The sequence below is a fragment of the Lepisma saccharinum genome, chromosome 16, assembly GCF_977018435.1.
Source record: "Lepisma saccharinum chromosome 16, izLepSacc3.1, whole genome shotgun sequence".
Classification (NCBI taxonomy): domain Eukaryota; kingdom Metazoa; phylum Arthropoda; class Insecta; order Zygentoma; family Lepismatidae; genus Lepisma; species Lepisma saccharinum.
The window spans coordinates 12,229,411-12,253,500 of record NC_139244.1 but is presented as its reverse complement, the minus strand read 5'-3'; the positions used below and the strand labels follow the sequence as shown (position 1 = coordinate 12,253,500).

General features: G+C 36.5%; 1 protein-coding gene across 1 annotated transcript; it reads right to left on the bottom strand.

Annotated features, from left to right (window-relative positions):
• Positions 1 to 1,002: 1,002 nt before the first annotated feature.
• Positions 1,003 to 11,573, bottom strand: LOC145999916 (molecular chaperone MKKS-like). Its single transcript, XM_083137194.1, has 5 exons — positions 11,520 to 11,573; positions 7,500 to 7,577; positions 5,351 to 6,570; positions 2,950 to 3,060; positions 1,003 to 1,537 (listed from the first exon to the last, which is right to left on the bottom strand). The coding sequence occupies exons 3-5, from the start codon at positions 6,554 to 6,556 to the stop codon at positions 1,076 to 1,078; spliced, it is 1,779 nt and encodes a 592-aa protein (XP_082993320.1). The 5' UTR covers positions 6,557 to 6,570; positions 7,500 to 7,577; positions 11,520 to 11,573; the 3' UTR covers positions 1,003 to 1,075.
• Positions 11,574 to 24,090: the final 12,517 nt, after the last annotated feature.

The following is a 24,090-nucleotide window of genomic DNA, read 5'->3' as shown; positions in this document are numbered from 1 at the left end:
CTTGTATGTTTATGTTATGTATTTTGTCTACATGTTTTTATTTTTACTTATTTTTCATTCATTTTATTTTATTTTTATGTAGTTCGTCTTTTCACAATTTTTGTATCATTTTATTCATACATTTATTACAATTATTTTATCAATAGATTTTGTAACTAAATCATACAGTTTATTGTACACTGTATTAATACTGTAATAACATAAGAAATGTAAATTTAAATGTAATCGATGACACGGGTTAGGTGGCAGAACAGCCCCAGGCTGAACCTCGCCCACGCAAATAAAGAATTTGAATTTGAATATCTGCTTCGAGATCCCCATTTGAAAACCGTCCATTTTCCCGTGACACACCCTGTAGTATATATATTTATGGTAATGTCGAGAGAAGATAACTCTTTATTCTTATTTTTATTGTTCTAGTCGTTAAGAGGATGACTATCTTCTGGTGTCCCCTAATCCATCTGTAGGGATATATAGACAGAAAGCATACTTTTCACACCTGGAACATTATTTTCTGCCTTTTTAAAAAACATTTTAGGTGTTTGTAAGTACCATTAATCATAATATGCAATTTCAGGCACAATACAATTTAGCTATAATTGTAGTATCCTAAAACACACTACTGAAAGCCTACAAGTATGTTCACGGGAATAAACTAGGCATTTAGAGCAACTACAAGCTCAAGGCACTAGTTATTTGCTAAAAATAAAAATAATACGAATAACACAAGAGGGCCTAAAGTAAGGCTACATATTAATGGAATCCAGGTTATTATTTTAAGTCCACTTTGTGCACAGAGAGGCTAATCGGGACTGAACCTACCGTTTAAAGTGGGATCCAAACCACTATGTGCCTCCGTCAGGTATCGAATCCAAGACAACGGCCATTGGGGAGGCTGGATTTCATGAGAAATGGACAAAACGCACATTTGTAATAACAGGCTACTTGAACGCAAACCCTCAAGCATGATTCTAAATAACTGGATGACAAACAAAGGAGAAATTAATAAAAATTAAAACTTTATTCATATCTAATGAAACAATCATTACAAATATATACATGAAAACATAGTCTATTATGCTTTCAGAGAAATAATCATTCCTATGTTCAAAATGTTTTCAACAGTTTCAAAAGCTAATTTTATTGCATTGACCTTATTTGTGTACAGATCAACAACACTATTTTCGGACATCCTGTCTATGGTCCATCCTGGACAAGAGTCTGCCTTAATATCTACAAACACATTCCCTACTGCTAACTCAAACCAATCTCCACGTTGGTCCTGAACTGACAATTTTCTAACTAGTCCACATGAACAAGTGTCCTCAACACCATCACTCCACTTCCTGCTCAATATTGTGGTGTTCTTCAATCGCCATGCATGATGATATATGCTATCTGTGACCAGAACTGAAGTTGTGGAAACCAACTGTTTACATATTTGAAGAAGAGTTTTCTGAACCCAGGTAAGCACAGACATCACATGTGTCCTTGTGGAGGAGTGTAAGGTGCACAAATGTTCAATCCTGGCCCACACCTGCAATAAAATGCGTTGCATTAACAATGAAGGTATGTAGGCTTGCTCAAACAAAAAACCCACACAAAGCCTCCCCCCCAAAAAAAACACTATTTTTCTTCGGACAACTTCCAAATCCAGGGCAAGGTGAGGGGACTAAGAAAAAGTGGCTATTTAAAGAAAAACAGCCTGGGTGGTCAGTTCCACCACTACAAACATTGTCGGCAGAACATTGCTTGTCCCTTCCTGCTTTCTGTGCCGTGCTTGGCAGAGGCAGTGGTGAAGGGGAACCCAGGCCCAATTTTAGGTAAAAAGGGAAATTTTAGGAAAAATATAGAAATTGCTGAAAAATTTGAAGTTGTCGGACTTCTATTCTTGTCTTACTTACATGTACTGGTGTTTTATTTCTATTCAAGTTAATCTAGATGGTATGTATAGCAAATACAAATAATATATACAACAAATAAGAATTGTTGTGTTAAACCAGGTCAAACATTTTCAGAATACGCCACTGAGTAGTGTGTTATGATTAGGGCTCGGAAGTTGAAGACCTATAAATTGCCAAAAAAAAAAAAAAAAGACCTATAAAAAAAAAGGACCTAAAAATGGATAAAAGGACATATAAATGTGATCCAAATTAATTAATAACTTCAGTTTTAATTACATATTTAATGAATAAAAAAATACAAAATTCTGGTGCTATGGAATAGACAGTGCGAAAAAACTATATGAATGAAATGCATCTTCTTCCAGTCCAAAAATGTTTTTCTCTTGTTTCAGGGATGGTTCAAATATATTTATTTCTTTTTTTTTATTTCTTTACTACAGAAAGGATGTTTAAGAGGTGATGAACTGATGATGATTCGAATTGAGAGTGGGCAGTAAAAATGTAGTCGAAAGAAGGTGAAATTGAAAAAAAAAAAAAGCCGTTAAGACCTAAAAAAAGGCTAAAAAAGGACCAATACGCCAAAAAATGCTGAAAAAGGCAAAAAAGGACAAATAAAACCCACCTTTTTCTGGCCTACAATGACCCAAAATGAAAATATATTATGTTGGGCCTCGTCTTCGGACATTAGGGGGAATCCGAGCCCTAGTTATAATATAGTTCCAATGCAACTTTGAATTGTTATAATTTTTAAGTATCGACATCAGTACAAATATCAGTATTGGTATCCATATTGGAGAAAAGCGGTATTAGCACCAGATATCATGCAATGACATGCAAATAAATAATAAATAAAACAAGGAATAGAACAGTGCAACAAGTTAAAAAAAGGTTAGTGGCAGTGGGCACTGAAATTAATAGAACTACGAATAGAACAGTTTTGCGGAAAAAGTGAGTACTATTTTCTCAGTATTTATCTACTAGCGCGTCTCTCATTTAGGAATAGAACTTAAAAAAAAAGAAAAAATTACAAGTCAAAATTATTTACCTCTTTCTCCAGTTCAGCTATTAGCCATGCTTCTAAACAACCTGCACCAGGAACAACAATAGGATTCACTACAAACTGCGACAATGTATCTAGTGTTTGATTTGTCACATGCTACAAGTACACAAGAGAATTTTACATTATAAATTATGAAGGTGTATATTTTAACAATATAAACATATACCAAGCAACATTTTATAATTGTGCTTACAACTTACTGTACTCCACAAATGAAAACTGAAGTTTTAGACGAGTCCTTATAATGTGACATTTATAAAACATTTTCTATAGGTAATGTAAAGTTTTGGTGCATTCTTAACCCTAGAATTGACGAGCTTGGTCTGTGAGACACAGGTGGTAACATTTCTCTGAATCCCTGATAAAGTTTTCAACATACTGTACTGTCGCTCTCAGTACTTTCAATCTACATTCTGCAGGTGTCACTAGTTGTATCATCAAGACCGCTACTGCATTAGCCATTCTGCTACACGTGTTGACACTCTGTCTGGGTCCATTCCCGTAAGTTTTTTTTTTGTGAGTTTTGCGAAACTGACATTGTCAGCCATTTTATTTTGTACGTTTTGTCAGTGGTATTTCGTAAATAGTAGGGATGGGCCAATATGAAATTCGGGCCGATAACGATAAAGTACAGATATACAATTTACCAATACCGATAACAGATATTCTACCGATCCGAAATAAAATTAGAAATGGTCCTTGAAGAACCTGAAAGATTCATTGACCTCCTTAATAAATGTGTGTTTCTAGGTGACTGCAGTACAAAAGAAATTGCATATATAGACATATACTTTTTAGAAAGTAGGGTATGGAGATTATCCATAAAAATTACAACAAAATGGCAGAATTTTGTACTAAATGATCAGATATTTATCGATATATTGGATTGGTAAAATAATCTGTAATTTTACGTTTTCTATACAATGGCAAGTCATCTGACTGAAGAAGAAATTGATGAACTTTTGGAGAGTGACTTCTGTTGAAAAAAAAGGAATGTAAGCAGATGTGTTGGGTCTCACAGACCCATAATAAACTATTTGGTTCAGAGGTACTTCATCTTATTAAGCCATCTATTCTAAAACAATATTATGCTCTATATTATACACTTGTAGTACTAAAATTGAAATAAAATTTTTTATAACCTCTGAGCCGAATATTTCACTTTGGGTCTGAGAGACCCAACATGTCTGCTTACGTTACTTTTTTCACCCGTCCGTTCTAGGGTTAAACATACATCTCGGAAGTGCCAATTACTCTCAAAATTTTAGTTTTGGCAACAATTTAATTACAAATCTCTTAACAGTTAAAATCTTTGAAATTGTACTGACCAAATACCAAACCTTATAGAGAATCAAAAATAAAATAAATTGACAGGGACATTGGCTAAGAAGAACGACTTGCTAAAAGACATACTGGAAGGAATGGTTAACAGGGAGAGGGGAGGAAGAAGAAAACATCAAATAATAGATAATATAAAATTATAGGATATACTATAGGTAGTAAGTATATTCTACTAAATATACAGTAAAGTAATAAATTTCCTCAGGAAATTAATAATTCTCCTGTTATTTTCTCATTATCCAACTAAAAGATGCATTTTCTAAATGAAATTTATGTGACATGCAAAACTGAGGACATTTGCATTTTTTCTCATGAACACTGGATATACGGCTAAAATTCAGATTACATGTGGGAAAAAGAGGATGTCTGGCTACCCTATATTGCTGCACCAATGATAAACCATGCATGAGCAAATTTGGACTTCTCACGTAAGTGAAATTTCCAACTACTTTTTGTTGATAGATTCCTATGCCAACTTAGACAGAGCCTGTGGCGGAGTGGTTAGCACATTGCGCTGCAATGCCAAGGGTCCCGGGTTCGAATCCTGCTCGGGCTTGGTTGTTTGTGAATGTCCATTCATGAATTTCATCATTCATCCCCATCTTTGCAAATTAGCCATGAGGCACAAAACGCGAAGTAAAATAAACTAAATCAATCAATCAATCAACCTATCCTAACTTGTTTGACCTTGAGTTGCTGTTTTAAGTCTACTTTATGCACAGTAAGGCTAATCGGGACTCGACCTACAGTTTAAAGTGGGATCAGAACCACTTGTGCCTCCACCGAGTATCGAACCCGGGACCCCAACTTGCGTGACCTAATAAACAGTCTTAAGTAGGTACATATTTTACCGATGACAGTATTTATCGAAATATAACACCTGGTTTTCCTAGGAAATTGAAAGTAAGATTTAGCACATTCATGTTTTTGTCACTGGCACGACACATTGTTACCGATTTCCAGAAAAAGTTAAATCTCGAAAAAATTTGAAAATTTAATACGTACAAATAAATATGAAAAAGAAAATATACTACAATATACTCACCTTCAAATCTTCTACATTTTCCTCTGTTAAACTGTGCACTAGCACAGTAGCTATGGCACTTTCCTTATTTTCCATCAACAAATAACTTTTGTCGTGGATAACAACATGGCTAATAGATTCTAAATGGCCCACATAGGGACAAATGTCTTGCACAGTCACGCTGCTTATTGGAACAGCACCGCTAAGCTTTGCAAGAGAATGGGCAAGGTCCGAACCTAGCCTTTCAAGCACTAAAACACCGTTCTTCTGAAACAGTTCCCTGATCCTTGAATGCACAACCTTTTGGCAAGCGAATATCGACACACCTCTTGTACCGAATTGCTGGCTGAGTGAAGTAATCCTCTCAACGACCGGATTGTAGTTTCGAAACTCTCGTGACATCTCGAGTGTGGCATTGATGGATTCTTCCGAATCGTGTATGTTGGTCAGCATTATATCAAAGAGAACGACACCGATTTTATCCTCGCATCCATCTCCGTGTCTACACGGCACAGGTTTCCATGCCCACTTCTCGCAAGGGTCTATTTCCGGTGCACGGTACAGGACCCCGTGAAACATTTTTGAACAATCAACACTTGGACCTTCTTGACACACAACGGCAACATGTCCAAACCCCGATTTCACCTTGCGATCAGGTACAGTCTGCAAGAACGCCTTCAATATCTGAACACTCAAGTGCGAGACCTCTTCGTCCAACAACCTGCAGCTTGCTTTCGACTTGACGATACCCTTCACAATCGGAAGAAAGCACTTCACTGACTGAAAGTCTACTTTCACAGCCACGGGACACCCATCTACTTGAAGTTTCGCTACGCACATTGAGTAAATCTCAGCCAATAGTTTACATCTGAGGCCTTTAGGCACTTCACTAACCAAGGCATGCTGCAACAATGAGCTTATCATAAATCCTACATGCAATCCAAAGTCACTACATGATTTTAACTGATTCTTAACAACATTAAGGATTAGTAACAGAACGGGATTACTGAATACTATATTATTCACCAGCCTGTTTGATGATGAAGTAAGAGTCACACAGCCGCCAGTAGTTACGAGCATTTTAATGCCACCACCGGGTCCCATACACGACTCCAGTAACGACTGAAATGACTTCAGTGAAGAAAGAAACTCGATGGAGTCCAGAGGTTGTGACCAAACTGTGGGATTTTTAGATGGTTCTATTCTACAATTCATTGGAGCAGCCATCTTAGGTAAATATTCTGGAAAGATAAATAAAAAATAAAATTTTTGAAACTCTGTATTTGTATTATATTATTTAGCAGAGTCAATACCACTTTGATTCAAAATGCATACTGATAATGATGCTTGATTGTAACAATTAAGAGGTGTTGCATGCGTGTTTCACTCCAAACGTAAGCATCAATTTACCAGAATTTTGATTCAAAACATTCAATAAGTCAATCAGAATATTAAAATCAGTGGTAAATAAAAACAAAATACAGTTCATCCATTGTGAGTGTAAATATTCTATCTCCAAATTGTAAACAAAACAATATATTTTGGCTGTTTAGGATGCAATTGTTTCATCTCAGCTATTGTCTGATGCCTACATACAACCAATATTGATATACTGAGTGTGTTTTATTTTACGCTTCTCCATTTTCAAGCAGTAAGTAATTACCAAGCCAAGGAAGTATGTGTGTAAAGACATGAACGGAAATAGAACCATGTTAAAAGAGTTAGTTTGGAATTAAACAATTGGAACTTGGGCCACTGTAAAGATGTAGAAAAACTATGCAAATAATAAAATACAATATCAAAGAACACCAAAATCCTTAAGCTGCCTGGAATGTGTACACTTTCAAATGGAAAGAAACTGCTATACAGCTTGCCACATACAATGGCCATGCACATGAAGAAACACACACATTGTGGAATACAGGCCAATGACATTGCCAGAATTCCTGGCGACCACACTTTCACTAGAAGAGAATTCCTGGCGACCACACTTTCACTAGAAGGAGTTTCAATACAAGGGACATGGACTGGCTGTCTCAGTCACACGACTCCCCAATCTGTATTGCACATATGGGTTCATCGGTCATCGTATATGGCAAACTGTATAGTTACATGTAGATAAAGGCAAAACAAATAATATTACACAAAAAAGAAAAAAAAACGTACTCACCACATGCATTTATTCTGCCTTACTTTCTTCAGCCTCGCTACTGCTCAAGCCTATCTTCGATCGAAGATACCTAATTCCCTAGAATATCAAATGTAATAATCAATTGCAAAAGGCCATAGTAAAATTTCAAAAGATAATTTGTGTGTTAACCTCATAAGGCCCTCCTTCAAGCACCTTACAAGCAATTGTGCATGAACCAGTGATAAATAACCATTAATCACCAAACAGTAATATGTAACTTTTCTTGTACAACATAATTACTAACTTTGAATTAGCTGATTTTCAATTGTACAGTGAAACCTCAATTTTAGTGAAAAACTTAATATGCGGGGAAAACGTAAAACCTGAAAAATTTGTAACAAGTTGTTTTATTGGAACCATGAAGATTAAATCCTATAATGTGATAAAATGTAAAATGCAGGAAAAGTAGAATTGTAATTTTACTGATTGTACACATTACAGTTATATCAACATGCTGTGAATCTAATATTTATAGCCAACTTATAAAAATAAAGCACAGTTTGAATAAAAAATGCACATGAAACATTTATAAACAAAATTTCTTAATAGAATAGTTTAGAAACGACGACAGTTAATGGTTCTGAATGTTCAATGATTTTTGCATTTTATGGAGCATTGTCTTATAGAATACTAGAAATGATTGGGAAAATAAATTTGAAACTCTGAGTAAGTAATTAGTACAGTTCTGAATTTTGCAAATTACTATATATCAGAGAAAATATGTGAAAAGTAGCTTACGCAAGCATCCAAACTACCCAGTCAGAAGCCATTCTCCATTTACTACAATCTTGGACATGGACTACTGCTGTATTTTCACATGAGGTTTGAAGAGGTGTCATTCTTCAGATTAGATGCCACATGATAAATTGATGAAACCTTGTTTTGCTAAAGACAATAAATGTGACGTACCTAACCTAACAGCAAAAGCATTCTGGGAGGTTATTTCATTTCTCAGTGTCCTGAATCTGACTTACCTAACATTACAACAAAAGCATTTAGAAATGTAATTATAATGCTAAGAGCCAGAACACCAATTTTCACTCTCTGCACATAGATGGCAGCAGCAGTCCATATCTAATATGAAGGTAAATGAATGGCTGCTTCACTCACTCACTCACTCACTCACTCACTCACTCACTCACTCACTCCTCACTCACTCACTCACTCACTCACTCACTCACTCACTCACTCACTCACTCACTCACTCACTCACTCACTCACTCACTCACTCACTCACTCACTCACTCACTCACTCACTCACTCACTCACTCAGTCTGTCTGTCTGTCTGTCTGTGTGTGTGTGTGTGTGTGTGTCTCTCTCTCTCTCTCTATATATATATATATATATATATATATATATATATATATATATATATATATATATATACACAGGGTGTCATTTTAATGGCGCCCACGAACCACAGATTCGTATAGAGGACATCAAAACAAACAACTTTTCTCAGTAACATTTTTATCGTTGGTGCGTCGATTCGACGCTACAGCCGTTCAAAAAACACCGTTTTGCCGCCTGGATGCTGGCAACCCAACACAACATTTGATCGTATCTGTTACGTCATTTCCTGCGGCGAAACAGCTCACGACAGGATTGCAAGGAACACACAAATTTTATGAAAAATGACAAACCACATTATTAGCTGTAAAACGAAGCGAGAAACGCGTCCAGAAGACCGAACATCATAGCCTACCAGCCAGAAGAGCAGCAGTCATCTCAGGGGAAGGAGGAAGTGAATCAACGATATGAGAAATGGTAACAACGTATTCAAAATGAAGTGTCAATATCGGATTTTGTCTCAGCCTACATGTCAAATATCAACAACAATAAATGTTATTGGGCCTACAGCTTACATGTGGCTGTTTACGCCCAGCTACATGTCAGTTATATTTGCAAATCTCATTGCAAGGTTGATATCTACAGGTTTGTGTCCAGATTCCTTGTGGTGATAACGGAAGTATCCGAGGTTCACGTTGTTACATTACGGCTAGAACACGAACAACCACAGTAACAACGTAATGATGAATCAGTAATGAATATAGTGTCCTGTTCACAGTTGCAAACTATTACATGTGTATCCGGTGCATAGATAAACACAGTCGTCGGAGATCTTGTATTACTATACTTATAGCCCTGAGTTCTTTCATTTCTATTTTGTCATCTGTTCATGTGTCACAGAAAACTAGTATCAGAAGGATGAAGTGAATAGACTAAATTGTAGATGCCAATTTGGTAACTAGATTTGCAAATATTTGGCATACAAGCTGAGACAATATTCGATATGACCACTTCCACTTGAATTATATTTTCTTTCTACCATTTTTCGTATTTAAGTTACAAAACGCATTTTCCATTTTGTTTTACGGTACATAATGTGGCTGATTTTAGCTGTCATTTTTCATACAATATGTGTGTTCCTGGCAACCCTGTACCGCATCGCTTCACGACGGGATATGACGTCACAAATGCTATCAAATGTTGTGTTGGGTTGCCAGCATTCAGGCGGCAAAACGGGCTTTTTTGAACGAATGTAGCGCCGAAACGACGCTCCGAGAAAAATGTTACTGAGAAAATTTGTTTGTTTTGATGTCCTCTATACGTTTCCGTGGTCCGTGGGCGCCATTAAAATGACACCCTGTATATATATATATATATATATATATATACACACACACACACATACATATATATATATATATCTTGATTAGTTTAGAATTAAATAATTGGAACTTAAGCCAAATCAAATCATTTTGTAAGCTGAAGTATACTACCTACTTCAGTAAACTCACTAAAAAAAATCTTTGAAAATGTAATCAACATAATTATGCACCCTGCATTTCATTGTTTGTCTGGTTTGGGAAATAAAGCACAGAAACACAGGATCAACTTCCAAATGCTGGATAACTTTTGAAAGGTATAAGAGAGGATAATGAAAGCATTTTTAGGTTAAGGCCATATCCACCATTGCTACTGTGACAATTATATCATAACATTTACTGCTTGCATACTATAAAAGGTAATGGTTCCGATTGTTTTATGATCTTTTTCAAATTCTCCTAGCAGGAAGACGAAGTATCAAAGAATTTTGGCAATTATTTGCACACAAAATTTGAACCTTCCTTAAAGTATTAAGCACTGTTTGGACTCGAAAAAAAGTTATTTATGTTGAAAAAAACAACTTGAAAATCATCTTATGCACTTCTCATGGACAAGATATTCTCAGTCGACAAGCGACAGTAAATATCGTAGAAGAGTGGGAATGAATGTAGAAGTAAATCGGAACCTTAGTAGAATGCATTTAGGGACTTTATTTTAATGCTAAGGGAACCAAACCTAACCTGCCTAACCTAACCACGAAAGCATATATTGAATTAAACCTTAAGTAATCGCTAAAAGTCCGCAGTATGTGTTAACAGACGTACATCAAAATCGAACCATGCAAAAATTGCATTCGTAGGATGATGAAATCGCAATAAAACAAAAGGAACTTCAGCCAATAATATAATAATAAAAAAAATTAAAAAATATAATCTGATGATCACAAGAGTCATGAAGGACATGACCTTAAGTACTGAACGTGATACACTAAATATCTTGCAGATGGTAGCACTATAAGTATACATGCATATCATGTTTTGTCTGGTGTGGGGCACACTCAGCTTGCAACACATGCCAAAGCTAAATGCTAAGAGCTCTAAACCTGCCTCCCCTCCCCCTTTACCACACATGCATTATTAGACCTAAGCAGAATTGTAGGTCAGGAACTGTTAGGTTTGGAGAATCAGGTTTAGAGCTCTTTATTTATTGCAAGCTTGATGTGGCCTGTACCAGACCCTACCATGTTGCACTGTTGTGCTGACACATTCACACCAAAAACTTACAGAATAAAAATATTGTAATACAATAATTGGAAATTGGACCCAAACACATGGAAACAGATTAAGAACAAAAACATTTTGTCAATAATAAAATAAAAAATTTCATACTATAAAAAATGGAAGTTCCTTCCTCTCTTCCTTTGGTATAAATGTGGTGTTGTTTTGAAGTTTTACCCAGCCCCAGTGTAGTCCCACCAGTGATGGTATCATCACAATAACCACCATATTGCGGTGTATCATTTCACCAAACCGTCCTTTCCAAGTCATTTCTCTTCTTAACCTGAAATTGGACATATACAGATAGCTATGCGACTTATGCGTTTATACACATAATTTTACATAAACACAGGTGTAGACCAAATTAATAATAATTCAGGAGGCAGCATTTTTTTTTGTAAAACTGTCAAAGCTGGGAATCGGCTGTAACTTGTTTATTCTGTAATTGTTGACATTCGTACTTACTTATTCTGCATTGCGAAAGATTGTTTAAGAAGGGATTTTGCTTTTTTTTTTTAACTAAATTAGTATCTATTATTGTCAACATATCGAGTAATTATTGTTCGTTCTTTTCTCGCTTCCTGAACATGCAAAATGGTGGGCAAATCTTGACTAGCGTTGTGTTTCAACCTTCTTAACAGAAAAATTCCCGCATAGCCCTGAAAACCATTCCCGCATAGCCCCAAAAACCATTCCCACATAGCCCCATAAACCATTCTGGATCATATAACCATCCACGAATAGCCCCACGCACCATCACGGTAAGGTTAGGTTAGGTTGCTTTAGGTTGGGCAATATAGTGAAAAAACTGTTTGTTTGGAAACACTTACCGGGGATTACGTCATCAGATGCTCGCAACATCTGGTTCAAGTACATGGATGGAAATGCAAGCAACAGCTTTCGTGCATCGGACGGACATTATTATAGAAAAATACATGAATTAGCGGCCAAATACATTGAAAAATGCGAGAAAACACTTGTACGACCTTCTGAAATTACACAGAAACTCAATTCCGTAAGTACTTTCTCCTGTAAATTTGAAGAAATCCAATACCCGGCTTTGACAGTTTTACCTTTTTTTCTTTCAAACTAAAACTGCAGTGATTGATTGATTTGGTGTTTTAAGTCCACTTTATGCACAGCAAGGCTAAGCAGGACTGAACCTACAGTTTCAAGTGGGATCCAAACCACTATTTGCCTCCACAATAGTGATCCACTCGTTTATATTTGCCTCCACAATAGTGATCCACTCGTTTATATTTGCATGTTACTGCCATGTGGCAACACTGTTGACCTTGTTCAGCATTTATTTGAAAGAGATCCAGTGTTGACTTGTTATTAGAGCTCCCACTTCAGTGGAGCAGTGATTTGTGCAACCATTGACAGGAGCATTTTCAGACAAGTACTATTTGCATATATCTAAGTACGATTTTCTAAAAACCTGTTATAAATATATAAAGTGGGTGTGTCCATATCCAAAATAAATCTGTTTGTGATTTTTGTGTGGAAAGATAATAATAAAAGTAAGATTCTAAGATACCCTGTATGTATTTTTGTTTGGTTTCATCACATTCAAATGTCACTGGATTCAGTACTTAATCCGAACTGTAACGTGTTGAGTGAAATAACTTATAATTGTATGTTGCGTGACCTGTTCATGATAATGCTTCGAGTACACTGAAGGCGTTCACGAGAATTAAGGAGTGAGAGAAGTGTAACTGCAGAGCGAGGGTTATTACAATGAAAACATTTACAGAGTTTGCACTCCACGCACGTAAAGTAGATGGGAGTTGCAGTTCGTATCCATGACAACAGTAAAAGAATGGCTATTCCAAAAGAATCGTGTCGGTCCCCGTGCTTAGCACATCGCGCTACAACGCCAGGGATCCCAGGTTCGAATCCCGGCCTGGACATGGATATTTGTGAGTGTCCATTTATCAATTTCATCACGTCATCACTCATACCCATCTTCGCAAATTAGCCAAAAGTGGGACAAAAAGCGAAAATAAAAGCAAATAAATCAATCAAAGAATCGTAGCTATAGGAGTATACAGAAAGGAAGGTAAGGATGTCGAATCTACCCTTCTTAATAGAAATATGTTTGATACATCGTTGGAAACGATATGACAATTTGAAGTGTTAAATACGTACTATTAGTGCACAATATTTTTTTTACTTTCAAATGGTAAAACACAAGGGTCGATTGTGCAGTCTAGCAGAAAGGAAAAACCGTTCTCCAGAAAACACACGTTAAGTAATTACAAATCGGAATTAAACAGCCGGAACTTGTGCCTATTTATAATTTTTCTTCCTACAGTTGCAAACCAAGGCAGTTTATAATTATTAATTTTTATAAATTATATTACTATTTCTCTTCCGTTTATTTTAGATGATTTTAGGGTAACAGTTTCGTTATATCGGATAATTTTTGTGTTTTGCATGGTTCGTACTTACCAATTGTGTATTGCGGAACATAGTTCAAGGTGCCATTATGCTTTTTACAGGAAAACAAACTCAATTTTTTACATAGAGAGTAGTTTTTGTTATATTCCTTTTTTCGCTTCCGTAACACACAATATGGCGGGCAGAGGTTGACTAGCGTTGTAGGTATGCAGTGTTTCCAACCTTCTTAACAGAAAAATACCTACTATCGTGTTCGTCACGTGTGCAAATTGTACATTATGCACGGGTAGCTGACTGATAGCCCCACGAACCATTTCCGATAAGGTTAGGTTAGGCAAGCATAGTTAAAAAAGGGGGGTTGGAAACAGTGACAGGGGGTTACGTCATCAAACGTATGCAGCATCCAGTTAAGAGTTGCGAAAGCAATGGCACTTGTGCGTCGGTGAGATATTACTCTTGAAAAATACATGATTTCCCGGTCAAATAGATTCCACGATGAAAGAAAATACCTCGACGAACGTTGGAAACCTTAGAGAAACTCATTTCCGTAAGTAGTTTCTTGTGTAAAAATGAAGAAATGTGTCTCCGATATAACGAACTGTTACATACCAAGTGCTTTGCCGTTTGCAAAATCTCTCTCGCCATGGGATCCAGAGTTCGATATCCGGTGGATAAAATAAGGAGGAGGCACAACGTGGTTCGGATTCCACATTAAACTGTATGTCCAGTCCTAATTAGCCTATCTGTGCATAAGTGGACTAAAACAAAACTCAAAACAAACCATGGGCATTGAAGTGTATTTATCAACAGTAATTACATTCTTCCAATGTGACACCCTGTACTAACCTGTTCTTCAAGCAGACAAGAGACTTTGTGAACTGACGATACTTTTAATAATATTCTAATTCAAATATTACAAATATAAATATCAGGAAGGTTACATCAATGATAAAAGCGGTAGCAGCACAGATGGTCTATGGCAGCAGAGCAGACAAGCCTTCTTCTTCTTCTTCTTTTTTTGTCCCTGTCAACATTATCTTGTCGACTTTGGACATCGTTATTGTTTTTTATTTGTTTTAATGTTTTCTTCTAAAGTTGATAGTAAAGCCCCTATCACACGGAACTGGATTTCAAGTTGGAATGCCCTAAACTCTGGTGCAAACTATCTTGACAGTGACGTAGTAACAGCATTGCAAACTTCCATCGTTGATACTTTCACTGTCTGCACTAAGAAAAAAGACAAACAAGGGAAAGAATTTCAATAGTTTGAAATGCAAGGGAAGGAAGTCCAACATGTCGCAATGCGAGGTTTCTTTTAGAATGGAATCATGTAAAATAAAGAGCAATTAAAACGAGCACGATGTATAAATACAAGAAAATGAACGGAATCGGATAATGAATACGAGATGGCAACGCGCCTTTGAACGTAAAGTTCGCAAGGCTTGAGCACAAAAATATAGTTCCTTAATGAAAACACGTTACAGCGTATACAGAGCATATAAATGTGTTAAAAATATTAGATACTTAAAAACTTGTTGAAATGTAGAGTGTGCGGCACGATTATTTTGTTACAAGTCGAAGTTAAAATTATATATACTGCTCAGCAAAGAAGAAAAAAACCTCGGAAAATATGGGAACTAAAATCCACCCCCACTTGTTTCTGTCGCGGTGAACGGCAGGAGACCAGAATCTGGGGGAAATTCTCCTCTTCCTCTGCTCTCAAATGGCACGCTGTTGCCACGATGCCTCACAGCTGTTCTCTGACAGATGAAATTCTGGCGGACCTGCCGCAAAACGCGTGTGTTCAGGATGGCGCGGTCAGTGGTTGAAGAAGTATGGATAGCGTTCGTGACGATTCCCGATTTAAATAATTAATGACAATAAAATCTATTGCCATGGTTGTGATTCTTACTATGCGATAGTAAATATTACCATCTAAGAAACAGATTTTATCTTCAATTTAATTATAATTATATCCTTAGAGACAGTGACGGCGATTGGGTTTACCAGGTCAGAGGCGCTAACTTGTTTCGCAAGACCTTTTCCATTCTTCTTTGGGAAAGTTCTGAAATTTTTCTCTTGCAGCTTCCAGTACTCTGCCCAACTTACAATCCACATTTTATGATGCAATACGACCCTTTATGATACCCTAAACATACTCAATAGGGTTTAGATCGCAATGATAAGGTGGAAGACTAAGTACGGTGTGGCCGTTTTCTGCTGCAAGAGTGTCGACCCGATATTGCGGGGGCTTTTTGTTGGTTTTGATTAGCTGATATAACTAATATATAATACTATATAATACTATATAATCCTAAGTCAATGCAAATAATGTTGCGAAGAGTTTCACTATTACCCCGAAAATTAATTTCTTTCTTTAATTTCGAAAGCACTTTTTTTTACTGTTGGCACTTCATGTTCAACCGTATAAAAATTACCAATAGTTCTTCTAATCAAACACTTGTCAAAGTCGTCTTCAACAATTCTATGCTTTTTGGCAGACCTGTGCTTACCTGGTGTCGTAAATTTCCCCCCGGAATTTCCTTCCTTTCTAATTTTCTTAATGAAAGTGTCAGACATTCGAACTGCAGCCGCCGCACGCTTTGATGTTTGACTGACCGGAAACGTGTAACATCCTTCTCTCGCTTCATTGTCAAGAAATTTAACAACATCCGAAATCACCTCTCCGCTCTCACTATGTACGGTTTTGCCCTTCATTTCGGTACAAACAACATACACAAAAGACGCACTCGAACTCAATTGACCTTTCGTCCATGTAAGTTTGGCAACATTGAAAGGGTGTCAGAAGTCGAGCAGTCCTTGCTACCCCCCCACCTCCCACCCGACCCAACCCTCGATCAGCTGTACACAAAAACGTTCCCTTCCTCCTGTGTGCTTTCTCTGCGGACTCTGAGACACAACTGTGACGGAGAGAATCTTTCATGCAAAGAGAATAAGACTTTTTGCTTTCATGCTTTGCGCGGAGTGATACAATGGTTTCGCTTCAACCTGTAGTGCGGTCCCAGCTGACGTCACTGTCAAGATAGCTTGCACTTTAGTATAGTTGGCGATGAACTGACTTTCTGGGTAGTAATCATGGCCGCCTGGCTGACTGCTTGACTGGTTTTGAGGAATAGGACATGTTCTAATTGCTACTAACTTCTTCGACTAGATTCTGTGGAACAGCCAATCAGAGCAAAGTTTGGCCATGTGAAGATATTCTGTGAGTTTGTAAAGTAGCCTTTTTTTGTCTGTGGCTTCCGAGTGCATACAACACGAAAGGCATGTTTACAATTGAAAAAGCTAAAATATTCTTCCATACGTGTATAGTAAACGTTGTAAAGTACGTATTTTATCAGCGCCGTTCTTCTCTACCTAAAACCATTTAATGCGATGCGATATTCCTCTCGGTAGGATAGTTATCGTATTTTAAAAGTGTGAAGTGATACGTTGTTTACATCTCGCGCGGCCGCCATTATGGGAACGAAAGACTATCGACAAGTACGGACTAACAAGTACCGTGTCAGGCGAAAACTAGCAAATGGGTAGCCAGTCCAGCGTCAACTAGAGCATTCCAAATAGAAATCCAGTTCCGTGTGATAGGGGCTTTAGTCTCACAAATTAATCGGAATCACAAATATATAACAATTATTATAAATAATTCACTTTTTTTGTCCATTTTGCTGTTTCTTAAAAATCACTTTATATTTCAATTCTACATTTTCGAGAATATGCATACAGCATCCATATTAATGAAGGGGATAAATCTGTTAAAATGGATGATAGTGATATTGGAAATGGAATTTTTAAACGTTGAAAACCTTTGTAGAGTATGATTTGTTGATCTGAATAGATTGGACATTCTAGAATTAAATGTTGAGCATCAGGGTTATTATTGCCACATTTACAATTTTCTTGAGTTTTAATTTTTATTTTTGCTAAATGTGCTGGTGTACGTACGTGTCCTGTTCTTAATCTATTAATAAAAACTATGACTTGCCGTGGGAGTGTGTATGAATTGAACCAAGGGACTTTAGATTTAAATTCTGCAATCCATCTATATGTGTTGCCCACAAACTTAAATTGATCCTTGCACCATTCATTCCATAATTTTGATTTTTACTCGTGGCAATAAATCAGTATACATTAACCTATTGAAACTTATGAGTTGTAAGTCCCTGGCCTGTTTAGCATATATGTCCACTCTACATTTCCTACATTAATATTATGTGCTTTGACATAACTGAATTGTATGTCAATGTTTCTTTTGCAAGCAAATTGAATTTGTTGAATAATTAAAATAATAAGATATGGTTGGTAGCATAATTTGGGATAGGATGTAGATAATGCTTGAAGAACACTCAGAGAATCTGTAAGGAGAAGAATTTTTTTAAAGTCTTCCGCTATTCCATATTGTAAGGCTTTGTATAGGGCGTAACTTTCCGCAGTAAAAATAGATGAATCTATAGGTAATCTAAATTGTTGATAAATGTTTTTCTCTGGGATGTAATAGGCACATCCTACACTATTGTTATTCTTAGAACCATCGGTGTAAATCATTACATGCATTGGCCATTTTTCTCTGTACAATGCATGTAAACCTAGATCTCTGAAGTGGATTGAACATTGAGTATATAATGGAATATCTAGTTGATAGATCAAAGGATGTAAGAGAGTGAAAGTATTAGATCGAAGTTCTGGAAATAAGTAATGACAGTATACAAGGAAATATGAGGTGGTATGAGGATTTATTACATCGGCTTCAGCCCATTGTTTTTGTATTTCAAACAATTTATTAAATGGATGAGGATGATTTTCCCATGATTTAAGGAGGAATTTTATTGTTAATTGAATCCGCCTGTGACTCAAAGAAGTCTCTTTACTCTCCATATAAACACTTACATTGGGGCTTGATTGCATAAGACCTAGACAAATTCTCAATGCTTTTCTTTGTAATATATCTATTTTGTCGATTAGATTGGATTTTGCTCCCCCGTAGCTGAAAGCTGCATAGTCGAAAAATGAGCGAAAGCAATTTTTATAAAAGAGAAGTAAAATTTTTGGGTGGCCTCCCCATTTTGTTGTTGTCATGCTACGAATTATGTTTAAAAACTTTTGACCTTTGTTTAATAAATATAAAATGTGTGTATTCCATGTAAAACGTCTATCAAAATGTACACCTAAATATTTGTGAGAATCTGTCACTGGGATGTCAGAATTTTGTAAAATATTATTGGGATAACTATCTGTGCGTTTGTTATTAAAGCAAATGATTTTGGATTTATTTTCACTAAGGGTTAATCCTGCATTATGAAACCATTCTTAATGGTGTTAATTAATCTCTGTGTTTTGATTATACCTTGGGTTGCATCATCTGTAGTACAGTAAAAACAGAAATCATCTGCGTATTGTACTAACTGGAACGGATAAAGAGGTAAGGAGTGAATTTCATTTGTGTAAATATTAAATAATAAAGGACTTAAAGGTGCACCTTGAGGAATTCCTATGGTAGTGAAACGAGGGTCACTAATTGTTTCTGAGAACCATCCATATATCTTTCTATTGGAATATAGGTTCCATCTGATTAACGATAATTGAGGATGAATGAAAAGATTTTCTAATTTGTTACAGAGCATATGTAAATTGATAGAATCATATGCTTTTTCCTCATCTATAAAAAGACTATAACAGTGTGAACGACTAATTTTGCTATTTTGAATTGCAGTGCTTAGGATAGCTATTGCATCTTGACTGCCATAATTGATTCTAAAGCCAAGTTGAGTAGGATAAAAGAAACGTTGACGTTCTAGTGTCCAGGTAATTCTGAGGTATATCGTTCGTTCGAATATTTTTTCCAAGACTGAAATTAACATTATGGGTCTGTAAGATGTAGCACAATGTGGTGATTTATTTGCTTTTAAAACTGGAAGAACTATATAATCTTTCCACTCCCTCGGTACTATACCGGTACGGAATATGTTATTGTAAAAAGATACAAGAATATCTAAACCTGCTTTAGGTAGATATTTTATGGCTTGGTATGGTATTCCATCTAAACCTGGTGCAGTGGGTTTAATATTATTAATTATGTTTTTTAATTCCTCTGTAGAAATGTGAGGGAATTCATGTGAAAAGTTAGAAATATTTTCCTCTTTTTTTTTATATATGGAAGGTGTACTGATGGTGGAGCCAAAAGCATTAAAAATTGGTCTTGCCAACTATTATCTATAGGTTTTCTACGATGTGGACATGGTTTACGTAAGGAATTAAATTTATGCCACACATTTCGGGATGATTCCTGATTGTCTATTGAATTGCAATATTTAATCCACGCTTCATGTTTTGCTTGTAGAAATATTTTTTTTTTCCTTGTGCTATTGATTTTTTCCATAATATTCGATTTTCAAGGGTGGGATATGAAGCAAAATGATTCTCACTCCTTTTTCGGTTGGCTTTTGTTGTCTCGCACTCCGAAGTCCACCAATGAATTTTTGACAAAATTAGTCGTGAAAAATTTACTCTTTTTCGTGAACTGAGAATGTCTAAAACTTCTGTGATATATTGGAGTAGTGTATAGTATGAAACCGATTGAGAGGAATTTATTTGTTCTTTAAGTATATAAGAATCTATTAAAATTGTATATGATTCCCATGATATATTATTAATTTTCCAGCGATTTATGGGAAATATGATATGTGGACATTTCCACTCAATTTTTTTTACAACAATTTTAAAAACTACACCCTAGAAAACTGACCCCTGCAAGTTCTCGCGTTTCTCTGCGTCCAGTTTAAGGCAGAAACGAGACTTCCAAAGTTGCGAGGCTAGCGTTGCGCTGAAAACACGCCGCCGCCATGTTACTACGTCACTCCTTAGGGAGAGCTCGTTTGTCGTCTGCTTCGAGCGTCCAGTTCCGGGTGGGTAGCCCACGGTGAGCGAACACTTGCAGCAGTTTTACAAATCTGTACCGATTTAAATAATGGAAGGAGCGATAGGAGAAAGGAAAGCTATGCTTTGTAATGATCACTCTTCTATGAAATATCCGTGCTGCTCACGTGCAAGATAAATGAAAGGGTTCAGCTGCGTGTGTGTTCTCAGGCCATGCGAAAAATATTGCTTTTAAAATTGGTTCCTGACCAGACACTCAAAAATATTTTTTAAACTTATATTTTTCGATATTTACCGTAACCTGTGTAGTGCAAAATAGGAATTTTCACATTCTTCACTTTATTTATAAAGCCTATTTAACTTTATTTTCCATAAAGCAATTTCAGTTTGTGTTCCATTTCTGTTGCGCAAATTATGATCAAATATTTTTGTGCAGATAAGAGAAAATACACTGAGAAGATTACATTAGTTGCATAGTACATATCTATACTTAGTTTATGTATAATTATTACAAGGAAATAATGTGTATAACCATGGGCGTATTTAAGGGGGATTCAACGGGTCCGACCCCCCTCTTTTTTTGGTTCACTAAAATTACCAGTTTCCTTGTTCTTTCTGCTTGTTCATAAAAATTTCCTTCGGACTCATTTCATTCTCTTAAATTAGTGACGTATAGGACGGGATACGGATGGGAAGGAAATTTCGTAATTCCACACACGAGATGGGACTGCAGACCAATATCTGCAATTTCCTGATAGTTTCGGAATTTCTGCGATAAGAAACTACATTGAGACTGACAAATCAGTTATTTTCCCCCCCTCGAATCATATTAAAGAAATTTGCTTCTTAAAAACGTAGTGACACAAGATGAACAGAAAAGTATCAATACTAATAAGTAGTGTGACTACACACACACAACTTTGTCGGGTCCAGCATCCCTTCCCCCCCCCCCTGCTCCCCAACAAGCATCCGGCCAGCAGTGTCCTGGATTTTCACTTACGAAATAAAGCAACCCTAATCATACCAAAAGTTGATTCATCCCTCCCCCCCCCACCACGTGAACTATATATACACCCATGTGTATAATAATATCCCATACTGAAATGGTACGATATAATTATTTTGAATTTTGTAGTGCTAAAAAAGCCGCCTCATCTCGTTACCCCGAACGCACTAATTGGTTGGTTCACAACTTCACCACTAAGGATCCTATCGAGACGAGACATGGCAGCCTTGGTCTCGTTCTCGTTGAGAGTTGTAAATGTCTGTCTCGTGTTTATTTGTAAATGTCGCATTGACAGTCTCGTCTCAATTTATAAACATCCGTCTCGGTTTGGGAGGGCAATTCTCGTTCTCGTCTCAAGTCTCGAAAAATATAGAATTAACAACGTATGCAAAGGCTTATCATTATAAATACAAAAAAAACCTTTCTTAATATATATATATATATATATATATATATATATATATATATATATATATATATATATATTTTATTCTGACTCCTCGTTTCGACGGTATAGCCCTCGAAAACTAAATATTATCCTGCTTATGCAAACCAAACTGCAGATTCAGAATTAGCAGGAATGAACTGGCGTTGTAATTATTATACACAAAATTCATGATTTATCTGAGGAAGTCGCATGTTCCAGTTTGACTCTCGACCTGGGCATGACTGTTTTCTTGTGAGTGACATTTCATTGAACTGGAAATTGTTACATGGGAGAATGTTTGCTCGAGACTTTAGGGACAGCTAGGGGGATGCTTCTATTGTTAATGTTAGTGTTGTTCACGAGACGAGGCATGTTCCGTCTCGTCTCATAAAAGGAGATGGGACAAGTGAATGATTTCGAAATGAGATGGGACAGAAGAAAAAGTTCGTCTCTTGTCGTGGCAGGTTGGGTGATACTTAGATTGTGCAGTTGGTGGTAGTGTGTGTGTGTGGGGGGGGGGGTGTACTACTGCACCCCGACTTCGAATACTGCTTGTAGTTATTCATCTTCATTGTAGCGATTAGCCAAAAGTGGGAAGAAATGTGATGTTAGAGATGATATAATAAATTAATCATGCGTTCTCATCGTTGCGGTTAAACAAAGTGAACGGAAAAGCGCCGTAAAAGTAGGCTAAATACAAAAATTTGCAATATATATTAACTGAAGAAAACTGTCATTTCCTGCAGGAAATTTAAAAACTCACCGTACCAAATTGGCGTGTAAACCAGTGTGTTCTAAAAGTATTATCTTAAAATTTGTGAAGAAAATATTATGACGAAAATAATTGTAATTCCAGAAAATGCATTCCTATAACATTAAGTTCTTGCCAGTCAGAACTAACCTATGTATTCGCAATGAACAAGGCTGTTCACATGTTCAGCCATGGACTGTTACAAGGTTTGCTTTGTCACCCTAATGGGAAAACCCTCTACCGAGTGGCCGAATTATAGTAAATACTACTATACTGCTAGGGCATAATTCATCTCCAAGAAATGGAGCACAAATTTTTGCACTGCAAGTTGTAAGATACTTGTTTTACACAGTAACAAGTGAATTTTCTGTCGCTTCCGCGGTTCATGCTAAGTTGTCGGGACGAGCAGAAGCCCCGCCTCCACGCATTTCTAAGTGATGACGTCAGAGGACCTCCTGTCTGTGGAGAGGACGTTTTCAAATCCGTGACGTAGGAGGTAAATTTCAGCGGGGTTTGAAGGCGTGTTTCTCGAGAACCGAAACAAATATCGCCGAGATATTTTGCACATCTCATGTTTGTGTCATTATCTGTAAAATGAATGGATTTAAAACGTTTTTCATGTCAAAGTGGAAATGTCCATTATCCATAACTTCTTGATCTTTTTGATGGGTTATTGTCTGAGAAGTCTCTACTTCAATGTAGAATGTGGGTGAAATGTTAGGATTCATGCCATCACCAGTGTTTTCAGAATTGAAAGACGAGGTTGCATCAAGATCATTTAAGTCTTCCATTCTGATTATCAATGATAGGACCTTTACGGCCTATTATGTATACTATTTAAAACTTGTATGGATTAGATGTCACCTGTATCACTTGAATACTTGATCTTTAATGTTTAATACACAGTACAATCACAATTTACATTTACACAATTTACAACATCACTGCGTAAACATAGTTCTTTACGCCATTCAACTACTTCAAGTCACAGACAAGCCCTAGGGGAACATACGATCTGTGACCGGACAGCCACCATTAACCCATCCATCTTCGTAATCTTACAGTTGCAAGTATACATATAAATATCTATTTCCATATAGGTTAGATTCCATGCTTAATATTCAGGTCGGAGAGTATATTTTAAAAAAGGAATATTTCTATTTTTGTAAAATTATGTCTTATTGTAGAGTGTGGGACAATTTGCAAA

Coding starts and splice junctions, on each gene's coding strand:
- LOC145999916 (XM_083137194.1), bottom strand. CDS start 6,556: ATGGCTGCTCCAATGAATTGTAGAATAGAACCATCTAAAAATCCCACA. Junction 3,061..5,350: donor AAAATGTAGAAGATTTGAAG/GTGAGTATATTG, acceptor GTGTACTTGTAG/CATGTGACAAATCAAACACT. Junction 1,538..2,949: donor TAGCTGAACTGGAGAAAGAG/GTAAATAATTTT, acceptor ATTTTATTGCAG/GTGTGGGCCAGGATTGAACA.